Source organism: Bombus fervidus, chromosome 15, assembly GCF_041682495.2.
Source record: "Bombus fervidus isolate BK054 chromosome 15, iyBomFerv1, whole genome shotgun sequence".
NCBI lineage: Eukaryota > Metazoa > Arthropoda > Insecta > Hymenoptera > Apidae > Bombus > Bombus fervidus.
Window position 1 is genome coordinate 3,687,181 of NC_091531.1, and position 15,527 is coordinate 3,702,707.

Here is a 15,527-nt window from a genome sequence, read left to right on the forward strand (position 1 = left end):
AAGTAATTCGAAGTATTTTAGCATTATTTTATTATAAAAACATAATCTTGTTATAAAAGAAAATATCAATTTTCTTTTTAATTATATTTAATGTAACATTTCTAGCAGAAATTTCACAATCGTAAAAGATCATATTATAATTTATATTTCAAATGTGTACATGCGCGAAAGGCTGTAAGTACATAAAACAAATTCTGAAAATCCCTAGTTTTCGACCAATGATAACGTAGGTATATTAAGAAATCTGGATATCCATAGAAAATAGAAAACTTTTTGTCATAAAACCAATGAAAACATAACTTGCATACAAGGTAAAACTTGGTAAAACTGGAAGTCAAGCCTTTCTACCGTATATACACGTTATACTTTATGCATGAATGTGCAACATCAAAACAGTAGACTAAGGCGTGCGATAAACACATAAAAGTATTGGAATATTCCCATTAAATGTTCCGTAATAATGAGAATGACGTACAACGAGAACAAAAAGTATCACAGCTCGTGTACACGAGCAGAAATGAAATTTGACTGACCGATGATTTAAACAAATAAATCAACCGGCATGAACCGTGCTTAAAGGCGTTGTCAATGCAATAGACGTTTATCATATTACTAGCTGCAATCATTTCTAAAGTGGTTCTTCAAATTTTCAATTGTAATTTTCTGTGTGCAAATTGATGCAAATATTTTTTTCTTGATTATTATATGGATGCGTTCAAGCATCCATGTGGATGAAAGTAAAAGAAGAATGTATATTTATATCGCGAATAGTTTTGCCAGCTGATTGTCATCTAAACGCATCATGTGAAGGATGTGCCGTGAGAAATTTTAGATTATACCATCCATATAATTACCATAGTAACGAGTATCATACTTTGATTTATATTTTATGAACTTTCAACTGGAGGTAGAAACAGAGTGGAGACATCAACGAGTCTCTTGAAAGAATGGGAAATAAAAGTAGTTGCTGTGTTTATTCCAGTCCTCAAGTTGGACGTAAGGAATTAGGAACCGAAGGTGTTACCCGAGGTCTTGAGGAACATTTACCAGAAGGTGGAATTAGTGTTAATAATTTACAACATATTAGCGAACGTGAACCAGAAGACTGGGACTCAGATCCATCACTACACCCCTGTGCTGGCACTATTTTTATGGAACGATCGAAACAAGCTATTGAAAGTATATAGACTTATTTGGAAATACTGGCTGAACTTATTTTTAGAGCATTATTATTATTTCTTTTATTAATTTGTTTAAAAAATATATCTTTTTTAGATGGCATGGTAAGAAAAAAAAGTCAGCACCAAATTGCAGATATAAGGCCTTTAAAAAAGAGTAGCAGTTGCAGTACAATATATTTAGATGACAGTACTGTTTCACAACCAAATCTTAAGAATACAGTAAAATGCGTTGCCTTAGCTGTTTATTACCACATAAAAAACAGAACCTCACAGCGACAGATTGATATATTTGATGAGAAACTACATCCTTTAACGGTAATCTAGTTATATATATATTATTTGTTAAATCAAAAGGATAAAAGATATACAATGTAATATGTGGAAAGCACTATAGCTTTTTAGTTTGTGTTCAACATACAGCAATCTATACCTTTTACACAAAAATTTAAAAAGATGAATGTATAAAAATAAATTATTCTACAAAATGCAGTTTAAAAGTATATTTATAATGTCTCTCTCATTTATAGAGGGAGGGTGTTTCAGAAGATTATGATAAACAGAATCCAGAACATAAACAAATTTACAAGTTTGTGAGGACATTGTTTAATGCTGCTCAACTTACCGCTGAATGTGCCATCATAACATTAGTTTACTTAGAACGTCTGCTTACCTATGCAGAAATAGATATAACACCAGCCAATTGGAAACGAATAGTACTTGGAGCTATTTTATTAGCATCAAAAGTTTGGGATGATCAGGCTGTATGGAATGTAGATTACTGTCAAATTCTTAAAGATATTACAGTAGAAGATATGTAAGTTGACATCTATATTATGTTCAAATGTATTCAAAATATTTTTTATTAAATATTTAATATTTATTTAGGAATGAATTAGAAAGGCAATTCTTGGAAATGCTACAGTTCAATATAAACGTTCCTTCAAGCGTGTATGCTAAATATTATTTTGATCTTCGCACACTCGCAGAAGCAAATGAATTAACATTCCCTAGTGAACCCCTCAGTAAAGAAAAAGCTCAGAAATTGGAAGCTATGTCCAGAGTTTATGAAGACAAAGTTACTGCTGAAGCTTTACGTACTGGTATTAAAAGATGGTCAAGTTTAGATAACATATGCATAGGTGGACCTAGACGTAGTATTGCCATTCTATCCTAAATTTTGGATATAAGTAGGTACATTACTTATATCCATACATTCTCAATCAAGGTACGTGAACAAGAAAAAGGTTTGCAGACCTATTTCTAATATAGTATTAATCAATTTCAATTTTTCATAAGCATATCATTTTTATTACTCAATAATTTGTATGTACATTATTTTACTTAAGTATTTTAATGCAATACAAGTTTTATAAGCATTATTTAACGAATGTTCAATTCCTTTTCAATTATGTTTGTTTGATTGGATTGCACAGTTCTACATTTTTTATAGTTTCAGTTTGTAAAATAGTAAAATATTGTAATATCTATATATATGTATATTTGTATATATATATATATATATATATTTCAATTGTTAAAATTTGTTTTTATGAAAATATTTCTAATTTGATTTCAATTTGAATTCATGTTTTATAGAAATAATAAAATTATTGAGAATTGCCTACAGTTGCTGGAAAAATTAATTTTTTAATTGGGGACCTCTTAACATATTAAAGCAAATTATTCACATGTTACATAAGTAAAAGTAATAATAAAGTTTTTACTCTTTAATTAACTTCTTTGATTAAAAGGAACAAATTGTGATATACGTCAGTTATTTTCTATTCAAAATAGTTATGAATTAATTAAATGATTTAATAGATAAACTTCTAACAAATTTGTTAATAATGATATAGACAAAGATGAAAATATTTCGCGTTATAAAAATTAATTTGAATCTAGTTTTATCAAATTTTCTTTGCATTAATGTTATGCATTTTAATAGAATTTATTTTGAATAATTTCAATAAATATATTTGAGAAATTTGTAAGTAAAGTCTTATTAATTAACGTGATATGTGTAAAGTACCTTTTTATATTCAAATATTTTTCCAAATTTGTGTTCATATATAGTTTAAATTAACATTAGTGCGAAATGTAATGAATATATAAAGTAATGTATATTTTATAGCATTAGCATAGACATTATATAAAATTTCAAATTTTTTCAATGTAAATTGCGTTTATGATTTGTATTAATTTTTCATTTATCATTTGATCGATTATCATTTCTAAAGTGCAGATAAGATTCATTACATATTATTAATCATGTATAATTGATTATATACATCTTGTATGATCAAAATCTTCAATAATTTAAAAACTATCATTGTTCTCCTTTATTTTAACTAAACGAAATTATACAAATATTATATTGCTTCGATTGCTAATTTCATACTAGTTACATCACTATCATTAATCTCTTTCTTTCATACTTTCAATGTTATATATTTTGAAAAGATGTATTACTGAGGATTAATATAATATGATAGCCTTATACTGTTTGATCTTATTAAGATACTGATGAGCTTATGTTTGTTTTAAAAAATAGTAAAATTCATTTCTATAAATATAGGCATGAATTTATTTATATTATTTGTAATTTTTAAATTATAATATGGCAAGAATATATTTTAACAAATTCCTTTACTTCTTGTGTAATTATCTCTGACATAGTAGCAAAAGATATAATAGCTACAAAAGTAACAAAGAATATATTATTTGAAACAGTCATTTACATATAAACAAATCTTAATCGCAACTGTTTCTCTTTCTCTTTCAATTTATATATATCAATGTTAAGTTAGAAATTATGTAAATTTATGTTTGTAAAACTTTTGATTATTAGTGTAGAGATATTAATAATTAATTTGTCTATGATGATTTATAATTAATAAAATGAAGTAATAATTTGTAGCAATTGCAGCATTTTAATAAAATTTTTAGATCAGCCTGTTTATTATACAATTTATATAAGCAAAATGCAACTTGCATTTTTAATAATTTTTGATTATCTCAAATGGTGATAGTATTACATTCAATTAATTAGTAAAAGTCGTTTTTAATTAACAACTTTGTAAAATTAGTACTAAAATTAGAATTTAAAATATATGCATAAATAAAAATTAATATTTCACAAAAAAATTTAATACATTTTAATTTCAATATTTTGTTTAATTACTTTTAGAAATACATATAAATATCTAAAAACATATAAAACTTTTATTGCATTTTATGTTCTATAAATATTGCAATAAGTTTTGATGAATTAGTCCAATGAAATGTATTATGTTTTTTTTAAATTTCTGAAAAAAGACTATGTTTATTATTGTGCAATGTTCTCATGTAAAGAATACTTCTAAATTATACTCATTTTGTAAAAAAAAATTGTAATTAAATTGATGCATGTATTTAAACGAGTCACTTGATTTATTTACAATAGTTTGGTAATATTTGATCACATGAATGTTAAAGAATAGCAGTACGATAACATTAATATTGTAACTGATTGTTTTTATAAAAATTAAAGTAATCTACATTTTTAATTGAATCTCAGATACATCATTGTAAAGTAATTGCAGTTTATTTTTATTTTTGTACTTTACTATCAGAAATTGAGCACACTATTGTAAGGAAATTTAGAAAATAACAACTAAGTGTTAATATGAAATTGTATAATGCCAAAATGTAATAGCAAATAAGTAATTTTGAATGGCATTCATAGTGTATTGAAATAAGGATAATATTAACATATCTGCACTTTTGCCTAAAAAGGACTTTTTCATTTGTGAACATAAAAACAAAAAAATATATTTTTTACTACAACAAATGGATTGGTTTTATATATTATAAAGATGAAACAAAAAAGTAAACAGAGAAATGATGAAATGTAAATAAATGAATGCATTAAGACATGCCAAATACTTGCTTCAAAGTAGCCAAAAAAGCATATGCAATACAAGTTTTGTTTGTTTGAATATTCTTATTTCCCAAAGAATTAAGATTTACAGTTTTTTATGCATAACTATTTTTAGTATAACTATTTTTATAAATAGAATCGCATTGTAAAGACAATCTCGAAGTCTGGTTGCGTCCTATGATAAACTGCTATACACTTGGTCTATGTACTTCTCATAAGGTTGTATTATAAATGAAGTAATTTTATTGACACCTTGTTGTGTGCGTGTGACTACTGTAATATTAATACTGAATTGTTATTTATTTAAAATTTATTAATGAAACTTATTACCCCTGACCGCTGTATAATATTCTATATAATTTGTATATGTATAATATATATTCCTCTAAATTATTATTTCTAAAGATTATTTATATAAATGAATATTAATTTATGTTCTGCTACTATTTCATAATGCATTGCTTTGTATAATGTATCAATGCAATGGTCAATAAGATGTTAATATCTGTAGTACAACATATTGTACTTGGAAGAAAATGGTATAACAGTATCAACTTTCAAGTCTTCCATTTTGACAACAGTTTCAAGATTTTTTCTTAGTTTACAAGATAATACTTCTGTGGTATATTGCAGTAATGCTTCTAAAGAAATGAATTGTGATACATAGTTATATACACTTACTATAGACTTATATATGATTGCTTTAATATATTCAGAACAGATATCCGTTTTAATTATAAAGCATTCTATTATTAAAGTGTGTCATATTATGTACTACAATTACTCTTCTTTTATTTCTTTTCTATATTTTCTAATGTTCCTAATATTTTATCTGTGCTTACTTAATATCTAAAGACATTATTTTCTTTTTTATTCGTTTTAATTAAATCTACATAGCATGCAAGATGTATATTAATTAAATTTATGATGTATAATGATATTATGAAATTTAATTTATTCTATAATTACTTGTTATAATAACGAATTTAATAATTATATTTCGGAAAGTAATAGATGCATTTACTAAAAAGAGACCATAGTAATGTAAGTTCTTTCTTTGATGAAAATTTTTTATAAGTAGAGACTTTGTAATTGATAAGATTTAAATAATACAATTTATATATATAGAAGTAATTTACGAAGTAAGAAGTTTAACAATGAGTGCCCCCTGAGATGTATTTCTGTGTATATGTATGTCATACATTTCAAAGGGATATTCGAAAAGATTAACTCTAGCGCATCTTATATATAATGTATATAACATATGCAATACAAACTTGCTTCATATTTCGTATAGACTTCTAACAAACTAATATTTTATAATAATAGACTGTATCTAAGAAAATGTCTTGGGATACGCATTTGTATTTATATTTTATATTATAACTTCTAAGATTTGTCAGAAATAAACAGAAATAAAAAAGGAAAATATTGCATTTCAAATATATTTTCTAAATATAATTTCATTCATATACACATTAGAAATAAATAATTACGTAGTTTCTATGATCCCAATTTTTTTTTAATAAATTTTCAAGTGATTTATTTACATGAATAGAAATATCTTTACAAAACATATATTTATTATGTTTATATTTATATACAAATTCATTCTTTATATTTAAAATTTAATCAAATAAAAATTTTGATATTTTTTAAATATAATTTTTTATAATAATTCATAAAAAATATTGAATAATTTTCGAATTTAAAATACATATGTATGCATAAAGAAATATAAGATATATTCATAATAATTTTATTACGCAATAGTTTTATTAGCCAATTTTCTTTTCATATAAAAGTCTCTAATATCGAATAATTTTTAAATAATTAAAAACCTACAATTTGTTTATTAAAGTTGTTTATTTCCTCTATACAATTTGTAATCTTCCAAATAAAAAGATTTATATCGGTGATAAAACTAAATTTATATTCATACATGTTTTCGAAATACTGTTAGTATTTATAAAATAATTCTTAGCGATATAATATATTTGTTTCTCTGTATTTTTTCTTTTTTTTTTTTTTTTTTGAAAATCATTACGAAGTGATTTTTCTTGTAATTCTTTCTTCGTAATCGATTTATAGCTTTGGATGTGTAACGTTGTTTTTGTTGAGAACCACTGTTGAAATAGTTCCTATATGGTTACATATATACAGAACCTAAATTATACGAAAACCGAATGGTATGCGTTTACTTTAACTATGTGTGTATCTGTCAGTATATACATGTATACAGATGCAGATAAGTTGAAAAACAGTGTACTAAAAAATGTTTAAAAACACATGTAACTTCTAAATTAATAATGATAGTGCATGTTTTAATAAAAAACATGAAATAATATACATAATTGTATGTATCACTTTAAAAGATTTGTGACACAATCGTAGCATTTGTTTACTCATTTTTTGGAAAATTATAACTGTATATATGATAAAAGAACAATGATGTTGCATAAAACAAACTTAAGGCTATGTCGCCTCTGTGGAAAAGAAAAACAGCAAGGCACAGATTTGTTTACAGACAAAGTTAAAGGGATTGTACTAATATCGATTATAAATAAATATTTCTCTAAAGAGGTATAATTCAAATATACTTTCTGTAAGGTATAATTTTTTAAGAATTTATTTTTACTCCTTTTTTGTTACAGGTGATAAATATTTCAAACTCTGATGCATTTTCCAAATATGTTTGTAGTGATTGCGAACAAAAGATATATGTATTTGATGAGTTCTGTTTGATGGTAGCTAATGTGCAGAAACAACTTGCAGCCCCATCTTTGGAAATTGATTTTGCAGAAGTATAAAATGATTTTTAACTATTTGTAATTAAATGTATAATTCTGTTTTAAATGTAAAATAATTTATATTAAGAAAATTGATTTCCACATCTTTTAAGTTGAAGTTTTCAATAACTTCATATCAATAATATGTGCACAAAATATCATATAATTTCAACAGATTTTTGATTGAAGATTTCCAAAAATGACTTCAAAATAGCTCATTTAATGTAAAAAGTATTCTATTTAATTATAGATTAATTGTTATATCACAAATATTTTTTATTTTGGATAAATATATCAGTATTATATTCACAGGACATGTTATACCAGTTGAAAGAAAGTGATACACTATCAAAAAATACCTTAAACAAGCAGGGAGTAAAGAAAAGTACATGCCCAATATGTGCTAAAAGTTTTAGATGTCAATCACATTTAAACAGGCATAAACGTATTCATACTGGACAAAGACCTTTTGTTTGTAATGTTCGTAATTATTTAGTTTATTTAAATAAATCAAAATTGAATACATTGAACACATTAAGAGATTATAAAAATCTTTTTGTATTTTAGTAAAATAGTAATATTTTTTTAGATTTGTAAAATGTCATTCAATCAACAAGAAATCTTAATGAAGCATAAAGAAAGACATGAAGGAAAGAAATTATTTCAATGTGCAAATTGTCATCAATCGTTTCGTTATAAAGTTTCTTTGAAATCTCATATGATAAATTTTCACATAGACATGGAACAGTCTATTAATAATCAAAGTCTGCAAATGGAAAGCAATTCATTTACATGCCCCGAATGTGGTAAGCAATTTGTAACAAAATATAAGTTACAAAGGCATTCAAGATGCCACACTGGTGAGAGACCATATCATTGTACTTTCTGTTTAAAAACATTCTCTCAAACTGGTAATTTAAAAGTGCATCAGGTGAAGTATCATCAAATGCATAGTTCTGTAACTGAAATAAGAAGACAGACTCAATACGATGATCAAATAGTTGACTGTGATATACCTACAACGTTAAATAATTTCCATACAGTTAACATGTCAGAGATCGAATTGCAAAATACGATAAACGAAACTATAAATTCTACAGAGCAGAGTAGTTCATACGCCTCAAAAATATATGAAAATTCTTTATATATTGATGAGGAAATTGAAACAATTCTGGATCGCGATCTTGGCCAATTAGGACAAAATAAATATTCTACAAATGTACAAGACAAAGTACCGCTTTGCTTAAAACAACCAGAGACTCCTGAATTACTGCACAGTCTATTATATGATGATGGTTAATTTTCACAAGTTGACTGTGTGAGTTACTGAAGTGTACTGTTAATTGTTTATTTAAAATAATATCAAAATTATTTATATTCCGAATCCGGAACTAAGTTATATACATATTGGTAATTATAAAATTATACGTAGTTCTTTTCATTAATATACATTTCTATTTTGTTAATGATGCTATACACATATATAATTTCTAGAAAGTAATTTCAAACATGCATTATTAATAATTTAACAATATTTGTTAATGCTTTTTATAAGCTTTATTATTTAAAAATTTTTGTAAATAATTCTATACCTTTTATTTTTATTTGTTGTAAATAAATAATTCCATGTATATACAAGTTATATACATACAAATTAAGTCAGTCTTGTTCAACTTACTCCATAGCTTGGAAAACTTGTAATACAACCTACTCGCCTATAGCTTTAAGAATGAAATAGAAAAGGAAAGAGATGATAATAGATCTGTTGATTTCTAAGAGATCTAGAGGAGGACAAAGCCAAATAAGGGGCTTCTTTCATGGCCAGTAGTGGTTTAAGTCATTATTCTGTATAAGGAATTTCATCTATTACGATATATTGAATGTGACAGTAATAACAATTCATTTATATTTACTCATCAGATATGGTATTATAAATATTATATAAAAGAATACTTTCATTATCGTTAGTAGAAAAATTAACAATTCATACAATAACCTACTAATTATCGTATATTAAAATATTTACTTAAATTTATTTCTTTTTATATTTAAATGTTTATTAATGTAATAAAATTAGAAAACTCTTTAAAAATATATATGAATTTATTTATAAATTTTCCATTCAAGTACCCTGCGCTTTTTACTTTCAACAAATATGTACTAATATCAGCTAATACTAATACATTATTCTTTTTGTAATATTGGAAATGAAAAAGTCATCTACACAAAAAGATTTTATTATTTACATAAAAATGAAAATAATATTGAAATCAAACAAAAATTAAATTTAATAATAAAATAAAAATAAAAGTGATATTTAAATTACAGCATTGTATTAAACTGCTTGTCGAAATGTATAATATTGACGACTTAATAGTAAGTTTTATTACGTTTCTGATAATATATCCCGTGAAAGACATGTAACAATAAACTTCTGTCTTCGTACACAATTGTTTTTCGATAAAATAATTGTATTGATACGGCGTCGAATTTCTATTTTTACAATAGCATTATAATTATATTAATGAAGAATAGCTAATCGGCCAGTGTTAGTAGCATAAACTAAACCTTGGCCAGGTTGTGGTGCCCACCTGATACAATTTATGCTTGTATGTCCTCCAGTTGATTGATTATTTTGTAGTAAATCTCTAACCCACAACATAGTGTTCCTTTTACTCATGAAATGTAAATATTTCGCTAGATTATTAAAGTCCAAGTCTTGCATACGTGGTGTGTTATTTTCAGATTGTTTATGTGTTAGTCTGTAAATAATAGCCATAGTATATTCGTTTCCAATACCACTCCTTGCTAGACCTACTAAAAGATGCTCCTGTGTCGGCGAAATTGATACAGAAATCACAGAATTATATACTTCCGCCCAATAAATTTCTTCTCCTAACGTTTCCCATTGTAAACTGTAAACTCCTAAAAATAACATTGCATAAGACTGTAATATATGATATAAATATATGTTATAATATCAAAATAATATTATTTGAAATTATACAAATACTATACACATAATGCATTCATACATTAATTTTAAAAAGTTGCTCACCTGCAGCTCCCATAAAGCATGTTGCCAATAATTTTCCGTCCGAGGAAATATTTATGCTAGCGTCATTACGTATTTTGCACTTGTGTATAACAATATTTTTTTCAGCTATAATATAAGAAGTACTTTATGAATAAATTACTCTACTTCAAATATGGAACATAATAGTGATAATAATATTTACAGTTTGTAATATCAGGTATTTCCCCCTTAGAGAAGTCCCATGCTTGTACACGATAACTGGAGATTCCTGAGAAGTTTAACACTACTGCTGAGACATCTTCTAAAAAATTTAATATTTCATTGCATATAAATCCTATTAGTTCTGTTTTTATATAACGAAACCCATAATCACTGTCTGAAGGTGCATGTAAAAGTATAAGGTGCCTCAGATTAATTAAATAGCAGATACATATTAGATGACAATAAAAAACATTTTTTGTCTGATAAACGTATAAACTCATTTTATTTTTTTAGCATTAAGACTAAAATAATAAGGGAATAATTCTCAAAACTATTTTTACTTAGAAGTATGTTTTTATACCTAAAATATTTTTACAGAAATTTTGAATTAAAATCTTCTAAAAGACACATTGTGTACAAATTATTTCCTCAGCAATATTTTCCAAAATTTCTTAACAATAAGTAAGTATTCAAATATGTTTTGTTCTAATTAGTCTTATAAATAACATACCATAATTCCTAAGTCACAAAGAAAATTCTAATTGGAACTCTAAATTTTTTGTATCATTACTTACCCGAAGAAGGTCTTTCGTCATCATCATGTGGAAGACTCAACTGCCCTCTTCCTCTTCCTGTTCGCCGCCTTGAATTATAGATATATTGTAGTATGGAGCTTTCATCATTATCTACTGATACACTACCGCGTAAATTCGATTGAGTACTGTGTGAAGGTTCGGGTCCCATGGTTCTAAACGATTGAATCGCTTCATTTTGATTAGTTCTTTCGGGATTGTTACTTGGTACTTGACTATCATGCGTTGTCCTCCCATGCCTTAAACGGGATCTGCATAATTTAATAAAAAATAATAAAATTCGATTACTAATATATTAAAGAACACCTAGTGATATGTATATCATACATACCTGAATAATCTTGATTCTCTTATATAATTATTTCCAATGCCTGTGATTAATTTCCTTCCTAAATTGTCAAAAGCTACATATCTGAAACATATAATATAACTATGTTTGATTCTAGCAAATATAAAATAAACATAAATCTTAGATTTTATTATTATAGATCAGTAGTTTTTATATAATAGGCACACTACAAATATTGCAGAAATATATACTTTTTAATATAGGGAGGCGGAATAATAGAGGAAGTAATAATATAGAAAATATTTTTAAATTATATTTTTAAAATATAAAAAGAAACTAATTTTCACAAATATCAAGTTTATATAAATTTGATTTACTTTATCTAATATTTATCACAATTTATAGTTTACAATTTACTTTATAACACACAATGTACCATAACTTACCTTACTTTTTCTATGCTAGTCTTTGTAGATATTACTGCAAAGGGTTCAGGTTGACTCCAATCCCAAAAGTGTATTTCATTACTTGTTGCTATAACAAGTAATTTTTCATATGGATGGAAGGCAAGAGAAGCTATAACTGTCTGACTTTCCACATTCCAAACCTTGCTATCATCCTATTCCCATAAAATATGTTGTAAATAAATAGTATACAGAATATTTTATAACTTGTAAATACTCTTATACAAAAAATACCAGTAATAAGACTAGTCAAATAATTGAAGTAGGAGTAAAGAAATTATTTGGACATTATGACCCAAGATTATCTTTCTTATGATTAAGACTTTCAGATGTCCAATAGTTTATTCTTATAGTGAAGTAAAGTTACTAACCCTTAAATCCCAAACCCGTACTTGACCACCAAGACAACCAGATGCTAATATGTAACTAGAAGAGGGATGAAATGCAATACACCATGGAGTGCGTGGATGACCAGAAAGAATTTTAATGTTTTTTCTAGTTGCTACATCAGTAATATAAACACTGTGATTTCCATGGGCTGATGCTATTTTAGTGCTTAAATTTAATAGAATAAATTAATTTGCAATAAAAAATTGCTTAATAATTAGTTCCTTACCCATCAGGACTGAAAACCATTAAAAACGTTGCTTTAGGATATCCTGGCAGATCATATTCCTAAAAAGAATTAAAGTAATAGATGAGATCATATTAAATAGTTCTATAAGAGTAATAGTTATATAATTCTATAGAGTAATAGTTCTATAATTACCAATTCATTATGCTTTTTTTCAACTAAATTCATTTCAGCTGCTGATTCTAATGCACGCTTTGTAGTTTTATAGCAATTGTAATATAAAAATCCCAAATCTCTAAGCATTAAGTCTTGTAATATGTTATGAGACTGATTGCAATGAAGCAATTCTGGTCTCTCCTTAACCTGCTCCATTTAGCAGGATATCCTGTAATATTTATAAAATTAATTAGGAAGACTGAACTAAAAATTAAATCTCTCTTGATGAAATTAATATACAAAATGTATAAAGCATAACAAAAATATTCATCAGCTTTCATAGCTAAATCTAAGCATTTAAATCAGTGCAAATGTATTCAGCAGTCATTTTTACATTTATTTCAACCTTAAAATTCACAAAAACAAGCTTAAAATTTGTAATATTTATTAATATTACTTGATAAATTGTTCTATGTGCAGACATTATACAAAAATAATATTGATCAAATAATTAATATTTCTGACCATAAGTGTTGAATAATAATACAAACCACAAAACATAAATCATAATAATACATTTCTATAAATTAACTAAAAGCATACAGCAAGTACATTTATTTACAGGAGCTAATTTATGCAATAACATTAGTGCAAGAACTTAACTTATAGTTTTGTAGACATAATTAACTGTTGTATAATTTCCTTTTTACAACAAACGTATGTGAATAAAATAAAAATTTAACCTTGAAATTTAAGACCAAGATTCATTTTTCAAATCTCCATCGCTGCAGGTATCCATCTGTGAAAGCCATGATATTTTTTTATACTCTATACATAGAAATAATTAGAATTATTTTTCTTGTTTTGATATACATTCCCTGAATATCTGAATGCTTTTGCATAACTACAAATAAAATTAAAAAAATATTTCATTTATACCAATTTGCTTCCAGTCAGAATAAAAGGAGTGACAAAGAATTTATGAAATTATGTTATTATAACAAGCTGTTTCATTTTTGTTTTTATTGCATCCCTATTTTAATAAATTACTAAAGTTCTCTTGATAAAAATGAATTTAAAGGTTAGAATAAAAAATTTTAAATAGAATAACATTTTACAGGCTTAAATATTATTTTTAACACTTCTTTAAAGTAAAATTTTTAACATTGTAGAAATATAGGAATAAATAAATAAATTTCTTATTCTATAAATATAATATAAACCTCAACAAATGTAATGTTATAAATATTATTATTTTTCTCTTTTTACTGAGAGAAACTCATAGTAGTTTTATATAAACAAGCCTACATAATAGTATATCTAATATATATCAAATTATTTTAGAGTATTTCACAAATATCGTAAAAATTTAGAAAAAAAATTAATATATCTATATTATGTTAATTTTTTATCGCATTTAATTCGCTATATATATTTAAAAATAACAAAAAAATACTTATATAAATAATTATTTAAAAAAAATGTATATTACTTTCTTAAACATGCGTACAAAACTTTATTATAAACAAAGTGTTGCATGTTTGACTGATTCCTCATTAAGATAAATGAAATACATTCATAAATTTGATTAATAAATAAATAAATAATAAATACATAAATCTGTTACTTAAAAATTTGTATGCATTAAAATAACTTTTAACAAATGAAATGGATTAAATTTAGCAAAAACTAATCTCGAAAATAAAAAATTCAATAACGAATAATCACTGAATTGTTAGAAACATCAAAAGTATAACATACAATTTGCATGCTAAACATTGTTATTTAACACGCGTATATGTTATCATAGGAATCTACATTACATTAATTATTCAAAAGCATAGCCAATACTACCTGGAAATACAGTGGTATCTTGTTAGAATGTGGCCGTGTTGACTGTGTTATCTGTTATCCCCACCGCTTCCTGAAGTCAACTCAAGCGAAAAACTAACCAGGTTATGTGTATCAGATATTCAAGCTTAGAGCTCAAAATACAAGAGCAACAGAGGACAAGCATCACCGATATGTATATATACTAGTTACATAACAGTGATAAGCATAGATTCATATCAAACACTTTAGGATCTATGAACTTTCGCGCGGAAATACCTTATAGGTTATGGAATTTTTTTCACATGCATGTTTATTCCACACAACAGCGTTTATCTATAATTCGATACAGCTAGCGCCAATGTTCACAATTACTTCTTGATTGATATTTTGGCGCCAAAGTTCACAATCACTTTTTGATTGATATTTTGGCGCTAAAAATGGGTATAAGGCTTTTTTTATAATATAGTATCGGCAAAAAGGCGATTGTACGT

At 25.6% G+C, this 15,527-nt stretch overlaps 3 protein-coding genes across 7 annotated transcripts; 2 read left to right on the forward strand and 1 right to left on the reverse strand.

Moving 5' to 3' along the window:
• Positions 1–248: 248 nt before the first annotated feature.
• On the forward strand, positions 249–6,529 carry Cycy (cyclin Y). The gene is made up of 4 exons (XM_072018656.1): positions 249–1,179; positions 1,276–1,496; positions 1,709–1,995; positions 2,067–6,529. The coding sequence occupies exons 1-4, from the start codon at positions 948–950 to the stop codon at positions 2,353–2,355; spliced, it is 1,029 nt and encodes a 342-aa protein (XP_071874757.1). The 5' UTR covers positions 249–947; the 3' UTR covers positions 2,356–6,529.
• Positions 6,530–7,194: 665 nt separating this feature from the next.
• LOC139995298 (uncharacterized) lies at positions 7,195–10,176 on the forward strand. Its single transcript, XM_072018647.1, has 4 exons — positions 7,195–7,683; positions 7,755–7,904; positions 8,202–8,369; positions 8,479–10,176. The coding sequence occupies exons 1-4, from the start codon at positions 7,549–7,551 to the stop codon at positions 9,187–9,189; spliced, it is 1,164 nt and encodes a 387-aa protein (XP_071874748.1). The 5' UTR covers positions 7,195–7,548; the 3' UTR covers positions 9,190–10,176.
• A 29-nt stretch (positions 10,177–10,205) lies between these two features.
• On the reverse strand, positions 10,206–15,379 carry LOC139995295 (uncharacterized). 5 transcript variants are annotated; one of them, XM_072018634.1, is made up of 11 exons: positions 15,058–15,377; positions 13,947–14,002; positions 13,243–13,432; positions 13,090–13,148; positions 12,845–13,028; positions 12,456–12,628; positions 12,052–12,132; positions 11,703–11,971; positions 11,129–11,227; positions 10,948–11,052; positions 10,206–10,814 (listed from the first exon to the last, which is right to left on the reverse strand). In XM_072018634.1, exons 3-11 carry the CDS (start codon positions 13,417–13,419, stop codon positions 10,411–10,413), a joined length of 1,551 nt encoding a protein of 516 aa, XP_071874735.1. In that variant the 5' UTR covers positions 13,420–13,432; positions 13,947–14,002; positions 15,058–15,377; the 3' UTR covers positions 10,206–10,410. The 5 variants fall into 5 exon arrangements, with proteins under 5 accessions (XP_071874735.1, XP_071874738.1, XP_071874734.1 ...); XM_072018638.1 differs by lacking the exon at positions 13,947–14,002 and having other exon boundaries at positions 10,500–10,651; positions 10,708–10,814; positions 15,058–15,379; XM_072018637.1 differs by lacking the exon at positions 13,947–14,002 and having other exon boundaries at positions 11,129–11,194; positions 15,058–15,379.
• Positions 15,380–15,527: the final 148 nt, after the last annotated feature.

Coding starts and splice junctions, on each gene's coding strand:
- LOC139995295 (XM_072018634.1), bottom strand. CDS start 13,419: ATGGAGCAGGTTAAGGAGAGACCAGAATTGCTTCATTGCAATCAGTCT. Junction 13,149..13,242: donor AAAAAAAGCATAATGAATTG/GTAATTATAGAA, acceptor AATTCTTTTTAG/GAATATGATCTGCCAGGATA. Junction 12,629..12,844: donor TACGGGTTTGGGATTTAAGG/GTTAGTAACTTT, acceptor TTATGGGAATAG/GATGATAGCAAGGTTTGGAA.
- Cycy (XM_072018656.1), top strand. CDS start 948: ATGGGAAATAAAAGTAGTTGCTGTGTTTATTCCAGTCCTCAAGTTGGA. Junction 1,497..1,708: donor AGAAACTACATCCTTTAACG/GTAATCTAGTTA, acceptor TCTCATTTATAG/AGGGAGGGTGTTTCAGAAGA. Junction 1,996..2,066: donor GATATTACAGTAGAAGATAT/GTAAGTTGACAT, acceptor ATATTTATTTAG/GAATGAATTAGAAAGGCAAT.
- LOC139995298 (XM_072018647.1), top strand. CDS start 7,549: ATGATGTTGCATAAAACAAACTTAAGGCTATGTCGCCTCTGTGGAAAA. Junction 7,684..7,754: donor ATAAATATTTCTCTAAAGAG/GTATAATTCAAA, acceptor TTTTTGTTACAG/GTGATAAATATTTCAAACTC. Junction 7,905..8,201: donor TGGAAATTGATTTTGCAGAA/GTATAAAATGAT, acceptor TTATATTCACAG/GACATGTTATACCAGTTGAA.